At 34.4% G+C, this 12,483-nt stretch overlaps 1 protein-coding gene across 2 annotated transcripts in view; it reads left to right on the forward strand.

Moving 5' to 3' along the window:
• LOC133329990 (fatty-acid amide hydrolase 2-A) overlaps window positions 1–12,483 on the forward strand; it is a 63,591-nt gene that overhangs the window by 20,347 nt on the left and 30,761 nt on the right. The window contains exon 2 of one of the 2 annotated variants that reach the window (XM_061538449.1): window positions 12,277–12,457. The exons of the other annotated variant lie outside the window; for it this stretch is intronic. Coding sequence (XP_061394433.1) covers window positions 12,281–12,457 — 177 coding nt within the window. The 5' untranslated portion in view covers window positions 12,277–12,280. The remainder of the gene's footprint in view (window positions 1–12,276; window positions 12,458–12,483) is intronic. 2 annotated transcript variants of the gene reach the window in all.

A 12,483-nucleotide genomic window follows, 5' to 3' on the forward strand; every position in this document is an offset into this window, starting at 1 on the left:
GTTTAAATCGTCATAGAATTTTACGCTGATTAAGAATATATATGGACATTATTGCCAATTTTTTAATATTCCATGTTCAAAAAATCAGCTTTTTTGTTTTTGTGGCACATCAATGATTTTTGGTACACATATAGTGAAAAATGTTCTGACCCCGACACCGTTCGCGATCAAATTTTGGGTTGATGCGCTAAAGATATCGAGGTTTTAATTTTGGGTATAAGAAAAAATCTTAAAATTACGCCGTTTATTATATTGACCAAAAACGTTGATATATATCTTCCTCCGTAAAATAAGAATATGAATATATTATAATAATCGCGATAAAGTTGCACATCTTCGCAAAATATGAGAAAAATAAAAAAAAATATAGGAGATTACATCAATATTTTCATTATATTAATGACATACACACACCTAAAAATTAATTTAAAACCAGTGAGCGGAGCAGTATAGTCGGACGGGGCCGACCATACGACACCCTACACAACTACCACGGAACTCAAATTTTCTGCGGATGTTTATTTCGAGACCGGGCAATATATCGTGATATTTGCACCCTCTTGCCCGATTAGAGGTAAATAGCACCTCTTCCTCACACTGACATATTTTCCGAATATTACGAGTATTCAGTGCAGCTATTGTCCAGATTATCTTCACCGTGGGTTGTGTTGTGATGTTCGGCTTTCATTTGAGGTCTATAGATCGACATCCGAGCACATACAACAATATAATTGGTCTTAATTTAAAGGTCAACCACTCCTCTTGGATACAATACCAACTTCTCGGGTATATGTCCTTCAGGGGTGAATATTTACGCCATAGAATACAAATTTTGTCATTTTTCACACAAAAGTCAGGGTCCATTTGACCCGCTAAATATTGACCGATCTTTCTCCAAACAGGCATGATTTTTCTTTGGCCCGATCCGCTTCTCCATGCAAAATTTCACGATGTTCGGACCATTGTTGCGGCCTCTGGAGCGACCAGAAATACCGACAAAAATTTAGTATTTGGTCCATTTCATCCCCTAAATATTAACCGATCTTTCCCAAAAACAATAGGTGTCTTCTTTGGCCAGAACCCATCCTACATGCAAAATTTCGTGAAGATTGGTCCATAACTGTGGCCTGTATCGTGTTTACAAATTATAATGGACAGACGGACGGACGGACGGACGGACACACATGTCTAGATCGACTCAGCTAGTCGAGATATGACGATCGGTATACTTAAAGGTGGGTCTAGGACCAATATTTCGCGTCGTTACAAACATTTGGGGCTGCACAAAGCTATAATACCCTGACAACATAGTTGTGTAGGGTATAAATATCTACATAATCTAAACACCACGATGAATCAAATGATACCAAAATCACACAAGTCCGTGTAGCGGTTTGTAAATTACAGCGACAACAAAACAAGATATTGAGGAAAAATATTTGTTTTTGATTCGAAAAAATAATGTCATCACATTTATTTTTATACCCTACACAACTATGTTGTCAGGGTATTATAGCTTTGTGCAACCCCAAAAGTTTGTAACGCGGCGAAATATTGGTCGTAGACCCACCTTTAAGTTTATCGATCGTCATATCTCGACTAGCTGAGATCTAGACATATTTGTCCGTCCGTCTGTCCATTATAATTTGTAAACACGATGCAGGCCACAGTTATGGACCAATCTTCACGAAATTTTGCATGTAGGATAGGTTCTGCCCAATGAAGACCCCTATTGTTTTTGGTAAAGATCGGTTAATATTTAGGTTAAAAAATACTTAATTTTTGTCGGTTTTTCTGGCCGCTCTAGAGGCTGCAATTATTTTCCGAACGCGAAATTTTTCATGGAGAAGGGAATTGGGCCAACGAATCATCATGCCTGTTTTCATAAAGATCGGTAAATATTTAGAGGGTTAAATTGACCCCGACTTTTGTGTGAAAAATTACAACATTTTTATTCTATGGCGTATATGTTTACTATTGTAGGACATAGACCCGAGAAGTTGATAGTATATCCAAGAGTAGTGTTGACCTGTGAATTGATACCAATTATATTGTCGTATGTACTCGGATGTGGGAGATACACTTAAATATTTGCAGCTGCTTACGTATTGATATAGTATTTAGTAACCCATTGCCCCACTAGAAAGCAGAAATATAGCGCTGATCGCTTTGAAATTTCCCATGATATTCCAGTTCTGGTCAAAGACAACGCCTATAATTTTCAATAATGATCAGATAATAATTTTGGCATGAAGTGGACCGAAAACTTAATTTTTGGTTTTTTTTTTCGAGTCGATCTATAGGCCACAGTTGAAAGCCGAACATCACAACACCGTGAAGGGAATCTGTACTAATTATAAGTAATATTTGTTGTCCTCTAATCGGTCAAGAGGGTACAAATATTGCGAAATATTGTTAAGATCAGAAAGTTAGATTTTTGTGGAAGTTGTGTGGGGTATCGTATGGTCGGTCTCGTCCGAATATACTGCTCCGCTCACTGGTTTAATTTTATACAAGAAATTTCAGAAAAAAATGTTGGGGTTATTCTGCTATTTTACCCGAATTTCGCCGAAAAATTGACATATATAAAAATAATCACAAATCGATAGAGAACATAAAAAAACTGGTTCGCCTCAATCTGTTTTTACACATTTTTTTACATTAAAGTAGACACAGCTTCCACCAAAATAAAGTTTGGAGGTCAATATCATGAACAGTTTGCAACGATAGATCAATTAACCCAAAACTATTCACTTTTTTCATTATACTTAAGTAATTGTCGAGTTATAAAGGGGTGAACATCCGCTTCAGCTATGTTAAAAAATTGTCAATATTGCCCATATACATACATTAACATATCACAATCCGACATGACTTATTAAAGCCTGCTATCTTGAAACATGTGCCCAAAAACTGCAAAATGGCTAATACCAATATTTATCATTGGTTAATCTGATACTCCAAAATATTAAACTATAGCCGAAACTACTGAAAACTTTTCTAAAACCTACAAAATGCCCTAAAACGTGGACCAATACTGAACTTTTTCTTTGGACGAATTGATACCCTATGGGAATCAAGCATAGCATGTGGCAGCCAATTCGGTTAAAAATCATGTGAAAAGTTTCCATAATACGGAATATCAACATCTTAGGAGTAATATCAATTCCAGTAAAAACATTCTAAAGTTCTATATTAAATAATGGGAGCTGAGGGAGTGAATATTTCTTTTAGCTCTGCTATGTAGAAGACACATTCAGTTTTTTTATGTAGAAAACATTCAGAACTGCTATGAAGAAGAAATTAAATCTTCTATGAAGATCCTTCAGCTCTTCTAACAAGGAAGACGTAAAAATCTTTTTATGTTGAATATCTTTTTCAGATCTTTTATGAAGAACACCTTTAGATCTGCCTTTTACTCTCTATCATCTAACGAAGAAGATCTTCAGCTATTCTAACGAATACAACCAACGAAAATGTCCATTCCCGGCTCATACATGTCGCATGAGTTACCGCATTTAAATCGCTTCATATGAGATTTTCAAAATTTGCAATGGAAGGTACTAGAAGGAGTGGGCCCATACATCACATGTTTTAGTATTATGAAAAAATAGGAAATTATTAGATTTATCATACTTTGATAACAAATCAAACATAGTATCCGTTTGCATATTCGAATTATCAATACCCGACTGTAACCGGCGTGTGCCGCCCAAAACAACCAGTTTGTTAAATAAATATTCATAAAAAATGTTCTATGAATCGATTTACATGATACTTCGGAGAATTGACTTAACCACAATTACAACCATATCAAAGAAAAGAACACGACAAAAGTAAATTTCCAACGGATGTAATAAAATATCCATTTCGAATTTAAAAAAGTCAATACCGCACATTACGAATACGTTTTAACGCACAAGGGAAATCCCCATATTTACGTAAATGGGAAAACTGTGCGTATAATTTACAACACTGACTGACAACACTTTAAAAAGTAAGATCAATGTTTTAAATCAAAAATAATTTTGTTAATATATTTAAATTTTGAGGAGAAAAATAGTCTGGATATTGACCCTTGATCGACAACTACAATCTCATTCATATACATTTTCATTTACCGTTTAAACGTTTAACTTTAAAATAGGGTATTTATGTTTATAAATAAATTAGTCATGCTCGTTGAAGTTTGCCCTCCATACAATGGGATTCCCTCGGAACCTGTTGTAGTTTAGTTTTTTTTTTTTAACGCTTGAGTGGAAAATTAGAAATATACAGGTATCAGTTCGTCTACACACCTTAGTTTTCCTCTTCCGGGAAGAATTTTCCATTGACATATCGATATGCTGGTGTTTGGTTTAGTTCTCTTTGTTGCACAATTCTCTTTCAAAAAACGTGGCTCTCATAACTGGCTTAAACACCAAACTCATTCGGAAAACCTGTTCTAAAGAATAACAAACAATTATCAACGCCAGTTGTTCTATACAACAACATCAAACCTCGTCAAACACATTTGAAGTTGTTTGATTGGTTGTGTTTTGAATGTTGAATGTATACGAAATATTTTTACACCATTTCCATATGAATAATTAAATTGTAGGCATTATTGCCAACCCATATAAATAATATAACTTCGTAAAGACGGCAGGAGAGGTTAAATAGGATAAATGATAAAAAGAGAGAATAAACCTTCAGACTTCTATCTAATTAGTGGGCTCTATATTTAAAATATGATCATACACATAAAGGGCTGATTCTATTTGTTTTTATAATTCTGAGAGCAAAAACGCCGTTGAAATGCCCGTCAGGCATTGCCAGTGTTGCCAATTAGCACTTTTTAAACTTATTTAGCACCTATCATCGTTTTAGCATTTTTATGTTTTCTAATGATAAAGTCAGTAAATCAGTAAAAATTGGTCAAATTATAGTCAATTCTGTAAAAAAATGTACTCGACGTCTTTAAAATATGTGTTACCGCGCTGTTGGCGCTACCCCGAAACATTGACCAATTTTTATAATTCCTGGTAGGGAGATTTACTGCCCAATGAGAATTCAAAATAAGAAATTGAGGCCCCTTCGCTTGAAAAACTTGTCTAAAGTTATCAAAAAACGAGTAATGGAGGTATCGCACGATGGGAGCTTCTCCGAAAATTGTTTCCATATTGATAATTTTTGATAGAGAGATTGTTTTCCAAATGAAAATCCTAATTATCGAATTAGAGCGAAATTTAACAATTTTTAGTATGATGATTTTAGGTTTAAAAACTTGTTCATAGCTTAAAAATATTAAATATTTGGGGGTTCATTTGTATGCCACTACGCTAAAAAATACCGATATTGGGAATACCAAACATACTAGAAGTAGTAGAAATGTATGTGCAAAATTATGTGTTCAAAAAAATGTGTTCATTATTGTGAGCTGTATTGTTTTTTCAATGAGATAGACGGACATGGCATAGATTTTTATTCTGGTTGAAAATAAATGGGGTCTTATGTGAATATATATTCATTCCAACAAAATCTAGCATTTTTGGTTTTAGACCCCCGAAGAAACGGACCAAATCTGTTTCAGACAATTTGGAATCGATTTACAAATGTCCGTCCGTCCGGCTGTCTGACTGACATATGCGCATGACAACTCTCGAAGTGAGTAAATTTCATCCAATCTTTTGACGTTGTATTACTTCTTCCACACTTAAACTAATTTCGAAGATGTGGAATATCGGTCAACTACTTTTGGCAACTCCCACACAAAAAGCGAACGGACTAACAAGTCAAAATATGCGATTAATTGACCCACTCCTTCTGGTACAACCCTTTCAAAGGGTCGATCTTTTATAAATTTGTAAATTTATTTTATAAGCGAATTGAATAACCGATTTGATAAAATCCGAAACCTCTTTAATAAAAACATACTTTATATAAAGCGAATAATAAATCCCGTGCCTTATTCCGTAGATCGTAGGCTGAGTGTGACACTGACACTTTTACTTGTTTATAATAATTTATTTGATCCTGCCTATTTTAATACATGTGAAAAGGTCATTAAGTTCGACCAGGCAAAACTTTTTATAACCTCCACCAAGGCTTGCACCATCAAAATAACAATAAGCGATAGGGAATTTTGGAAATTGTTGAATAAAAAAAAATCAAACTGACTATACCCTGATTGAAAAATTGGCCTTGGATGCTTTGTAGAAACAAGGAATAATGCTGAAAATGTTCTGCGAAGCACCAATACGCCAAATTACAGCCAATTCGTATTGAAAAATATAATATAAAATTTTTCAGCTGAGACATCTAGTATTACGTTTAAATTTAACAAGATTTCGTTAACCCAGTGGGTTTCTATTGCCAATTTCTATGCATATATGTCAAATAAATCCTCATAAAAGAGGTTAACCGGGTAAAAAGTTGTGCATACCATGGAGGCAATTACAGATTTGTGGATTGATTATCCATCGCTACAACATAATTCTACTTTAAACATTACTGTTTAAAGAGTGAAAACAAATGTTGAAACTTTATAAATTTGAATTTAATTCGCAAATGCAATAGCGCATTAACTGCGATATAATTACAAGTTATCAATATACGACCTTTGTAAAGCCACATATTCCAATATACCTTATGGATCGCTTAATTAACGGTGAAACGCGTCGCGTCGTAGGTTCTGCCCCTGGCTTTCCCTTTCATTGCTAAACTTCGATCATTAAGCTCGAACCGAAAGAGAAAAACCTGACAAATCTCAAATAAAAATAAAATATAAATGTGTTGGGACTTTTATATGGTGACTGTAACCCAAAAGATCGTTCGATATTTATAATTTTGGGTAAGAACATTTGACTCTCAATCAGAACCAAAATATAATATATGGGCAATGTTGCCAATTTTTTAACATAGCTGAAGCGGAGGTTCACCCCTTTATAAATCGGGAACTACTTAAGTATATGAAAAAAAGTGAATAGTTTTGTGTTAATTGATCTGTCGTTGCAAACTGTTCATGATATTGACCTCCAAACTTTATTTTGGTGGAAGCTGTGTCTACTTTAATGTAAAAAAATGTGTAAAGACAGGTTGAGGCGAACCAGTTTTTTTATGTTCTCTATCGATTTGTGACTAAGCCACTCATTGCACGGTCTTCGTGTCAAAAGAAAACTAGAAGCCAACAAAATGGGGACTATGCCCCTTATGTACCATTTTTCAAAATTTTAACTGCATCTACCTTTAAATGATGCTGACATTTTGAAGCTCGATTTTGAGTGTTTTTTTAATTTTACTTCTAGCTTTAATACGCAAACAGGAATTTCTAAAAATCCATTATAAGATTATTGTAGTCGCGAATCTGCGTAATTTGATATGTATTTTGTGTATGTAGTATGCACAGCTTCAGAGTAATATTCATCCGAAGGTGCGAAATTTGTGCGATCAAATTTCTAAAAAACCTATTTTTCGGGCCAAATTTTTAGACCTGTCAACTGAATGATATGGGTACCCGCGATCAATAAGGTTTTTTACGTTTCGGATGATATAAAATCTTTTTCGTGAAAATCCATCTACTAGAACGGCGGGAACTGACCTTCCAAAAACACGAAATTTGGCAAAAAATGTTTTTGAAAATATCGCGGATTTATTTGCGTTTTCTGTGTATCATTTCCGCTTCAATAAATGACCTCATACGGATTTTGATCTTTTTCGAAAAGAGAACTTAAAAAATTCAGCCGAAAGAGAGATGTACGCAATTTATCTCAGAAATAGATTGTGCTGGCACATCCATGGTTCTTAATGGACCACATTGAAATGGTATAGATCGATGTATTTTTTTAGGGTGCACACCGAAATCGGATGCGCGTTAATGGCATATGGAATTTTCGGAAATTATTCGCGTTTTACGATTTTTTGGGTACTTCAATGTAACGTGCGGCACATCTTAGCCGTCAAATGAAATGTCGCAAAATATATATGGATTGGAAGATAAAATTCAGTACTTCCTGGAAACCGCATGCGCATCAAATGATTTTGAGAATTACGCGATTTAGACGCAATTTATCTCAAAAATAGTGTGAGCTGGCACATCCATGGTTCTTAATGGACCACATTGAAATCGGTATAGATCGATGTGTTTATTTAGGGTGCACACCGAAATCGGATGCGCATTAATGGCATATGGAGTTTTCGGAAATTATTCGCGTTTTACGATTTTTTGGGTACTTCAATGTAACGTGCGGCACATCTTAGCCGTCAAATGAAATGTCGCAAAATATATATGTACTTCCTGGAAACCGCATGCGCATCAAATGATTTTGAGAATTACGCGATTTACACGCAATTTAAAATGTATATTTCATAATATTATTTTATTGTAAGATTTATTCCTATTTATAGAGTTCTAAGATTTATCGGAAGCGTCCTGATATAATCCGCAAGGCGTATACTTATACACAAAAGGTGATTATTATTATATATGTAAATTTTTCGGCGAAATTCGGGTAAAATAGCAGAATAACACCAACATTTTTTTCTGAAATTTCTTGTATACAATTAAAAAAATAAATATGATGACATTATTTTTTCGAACCAAAAACAAATATTTTTCCTCAGTATGTTGTTTTGTTGTCGCTGTAATTTACAAACCGCTACACGGACTTGTGTGATTTTGATATCATTTGATTCACCATCGTGTTTAGATTATGTGGATATTTTTAAATTAATTTTTTGGTGTGTGTATGTCATTAATATAATGAAAATATTGATGTAATCTGCTATATTTTTTTTATTTTTCTCATATTTCGCGAATATGTGCAACTTTATCGTGGTTATTATAATATATTCATATTCTTATTTTTGGGAGGAAGATATATATCAACGTTTTTGGTCAATATAATAAACGGCGTAATTTTAAGATTTTTTTCTTATGCCCAAAATTAAAACCTCGATAACTTTTGCGCGCATCAAACAAAAATTTGATCGCGAACGGTTTCGGAGTCAGAACATTTTTCTCTATATGTGTACCAAAAATCATTGATGTGCCACAAAAACCAAAAGGCTGAGTTTTTGAAAATGGAATATTAAAAAATTGGCAATATTGCCCATATACGGTAATTCGTTTGAAAAACGAGTCCAAAACCAAACCAAAATAGATAATAATAGGGGTGCCATTATAATTGGGCTACCTCGAAACTTGGGCCAATATTGATTAGTTTCCATCCAATGAGAATTCAAAATATAAAAGTAACATCAATTTGTTTGAAAAACGTGTCCAAACTCCCCAAATGGATGCTATATAAAAACTGTACCAATATTTATTATTTTTGGTAGAAAGATTTTACCCTCAATGAAAAAAAATTTCAAAATATTTCAACAATTTAGAATATTGGCCATAAATCTCATTTTTAATACCCAACATTATTTTAATCTATTTTAAATATCCCGGACTCTATCGCAATTTCAACAGATGGGTATGTCTAAACTGACATGGAATCGTTTCGGACTTTAATGTTAGGTTATCTTGTTCCTGAATCGCTACGCAAAGGAATTAGGTCATTTTCGATTAGTTCTATAGTTCATTTTTGTTCAATCATTCGTTCAATCGTAAATTAATTCGACAATGAACAAAAAAATATAGATGAATGATTGGATCCTACGAAACTGGGTGAAAGAGAGCAAAAATGAACGAATGGAGCATAAATAACTTAATGAACGGCACATTCGTTCATTAAGTTATTTTTGTTATCATAGTACCGATCGTTCCTTATGGGGAATAGTTTCTTTGAACTAGTTCGTTGCGCTACTCCTCATAAAACGTAAAGGGGTCTTCGACAAATTTTCAATATTATATTTGGCGCGATTTTTGAACGATTGAGGAACAAACAAAAAAAATATTTTTTCAATTGTGTTTCCCAAACCAATTTGGCAGCCATTCAACAAACGTTGATGACAGCCTAAAAATCCAGCCTCACTGAACATTTTGTAATTAATTGGTAACCCTTTTTTGGTTGTCTGATCCAACGTAAAAAAAAACCCAAACAATATAATAAAGAGAGTTTCAAAACACTAAGAGCGAGAGAAAGAGCATCAAACTGCAACCAGAAAGAAAACGACATTCTGTGTGTGTTGTTTTGTTTTTTGAAATCCAACAATTTTTCAAATTGAAATTTTGTTTAAATAACTTTGTAAGTATGGCTTAAGAAACTATTTGCTCAGCGGAGGTTGTGCATTGAATACTACTTGTTATCTGTCGTTCGTTGTCGTCATTGTCGTGATCGTGGTGCGGTAAAACGTTTTTTCTTCTTGTGGATTTTAGTTAAAGCTACTAAAAAATATAAATAACATAAAACAAAACAACAAAATTCCAAGCCAAGATCGATTTGAATTTGTAGTGTGGCTTTTTTAAAGCATTACAGCGTTCGCTTGATTGTCAGCCAATGTGAAAAATCATCAAACAAAGAAAAATAATTTTGAAAATGAAAATTTTTAAATATTTATTTGAAGTGGAAATACATGATCAAATCGAATTTATAAAAATATTTTTTGAAGAGAATTTCGAATTGTGAATATTTAAATAAAAAATATTGAAATTGTTATTTTCAAAAATTTCAAACCATAATAAAATTCCCGAAATTTCTTTCCCCCTTGAATTGGGGGAAATTAAATAAAAGCTTATAGTGCACAAAAATATTAAATATTAAAAAATTTCTGAAATTAAATTTTGAAATAAATTTTGTAAATTGTGTTGCTGTATTGAAAGATTAACCCAAAAAAATTACATAATTTTTTATGGAGTGTTGCTAAAAGAATCGTTGGCCATTACATTTTTCGTTTTTGGATTTCTTCTTGCAAAAGTTCAACATCGAAACGAAACACACAGAGAAGAGAATGATAATTGAATGGCCAAAACAAAAATAATAAAAATTTTGCTTTTTTTCGTGGCAAGAGGCACAACAAAATACCAAAAACAAAATAATCAGTGTTTGTGTGTATGTGCGATTTAAGCCTGTGCGGCAAACCTACTTTTCGAACGTTGCCTCCACAACAACAACAACAAGAAAAAACCTGCCACAACCATAATCATCATCGCCGTTTACATCTGGACAAACATTTAATAAATCGTTCGAACTTCGTGTGTAGAGTACGAAAAATCTTCGTCGAAAGTATCGGTTCGTGATTCTGTGTCTTAAGGTTGGACACACCTGGTTTCGGTTATAAAACTATGCGCATGTGCAAAGTGTTGGTGGTCATCATAGCCGTCATCGTCGTCGTTGCTGCTGCCACTTAATTGCCCACCACCAAACCAAGCTGTGATCGGCTTGGGGGCCAGCCATTGCAGTTCAGCAGTGCAAATAACACACACACGCATATTGTGCAACCTTCTCGCCATCAATACCATTAAAGGTGCTCTCCACAAACGGCCCCTTCCGGCCATCAAGTAATATTGGCACAACATCCTCTCTTCCCCCTTTGCTACTCCTAAAAAAGGTGGATTGCTGCAAGTGGTCAGCCAATCAGTCAGTTCGCCAGTCAGTCAGCCATCATCTCTTAAGTGGTTTTACCACCAGCTGTAGCCCCCCCAAAAACGAAACACAAATATTGCACAATCTCTTGTGGTTTTGCAAATACAAACTTACGCAGGAGACCTAAAGCAAAGCATTCGATCAGCGTGAACATATTTTTGACAGACAGTCGAATGCCTCAATAGGTGACAATAAGGCCGCCTTTGCATCTTTTTCATTGCTCTTGCTCGTGGTGGTGACCACTTTACTCACAGCTGGTTCCATCACATTTTACCAAATTGGAGAATAAAATTGGTTTACTTCGTCTAAACGTGGCTTTATTAGCCACAATGGCTATGGGTTTTAACCAAACCAACCCAACGTAGTGGTGTATAGTGGTTACAGAAGCTAAACCCCACAACAAAACAAACAACATTAGAAACAAAAATCAACAAACAACAGCAAAAAACCCCTCCTCACCACAAAGTGGCGCCCAACATAAGAAGAAGTTGCATGACGAATTTTCTCAACGAAGCCTAACACAAAACAAAGAAATAATAAAAAACACAAAATAAAAATAAAATATCAATAAATATTTTTCTTTTAACAACAAACACACACATTTGACCCAGTTTTTCTTCCTCAACAAGCTACCACTTCCTTAGGCTTTTGGTAGCTTGATTTTCTTGTGTGCTCCACCACCTAAAACCACTGTTTTATTTAATTTTTTTCTTTGCCCCCACGTTACCAAAAAAACCGCCAAAATTGCTGTCCTACTGTGTTCCAGAATTATGGGGTACATAATGCGGCGCTTTCTGCGTACGGCTATGATCGTGTTCAGTTGGTTCGTTGTACCCTATAGCCGATTCACCAACATCAAAGTGAATCGAAAAAAACTGCCGCCCATCAAATCGCATCTATTGGAAATACCCGCTGTCGATCTCGCCAAAATGATCAGAACACGAAAGGTGAGTACGATAATTATAAATTTTAA

The sequence above is a fragment of the Musca vetustissima genome, unplaced genomic scaffold (genome assembly GCF_032173495.1).
Source record: "Musca vetustissima isolate MV318-11 ecotype Yass unplaced genomic scaffold, APGP_CSIRO_Mvet_v1 utg1260, whole genome shotgun sequence".
NCBI lineage: Eukaryota > Metazoa > Arthropoda > Insecta > Diptera > Muscidae > Musca > Musca vetustissima.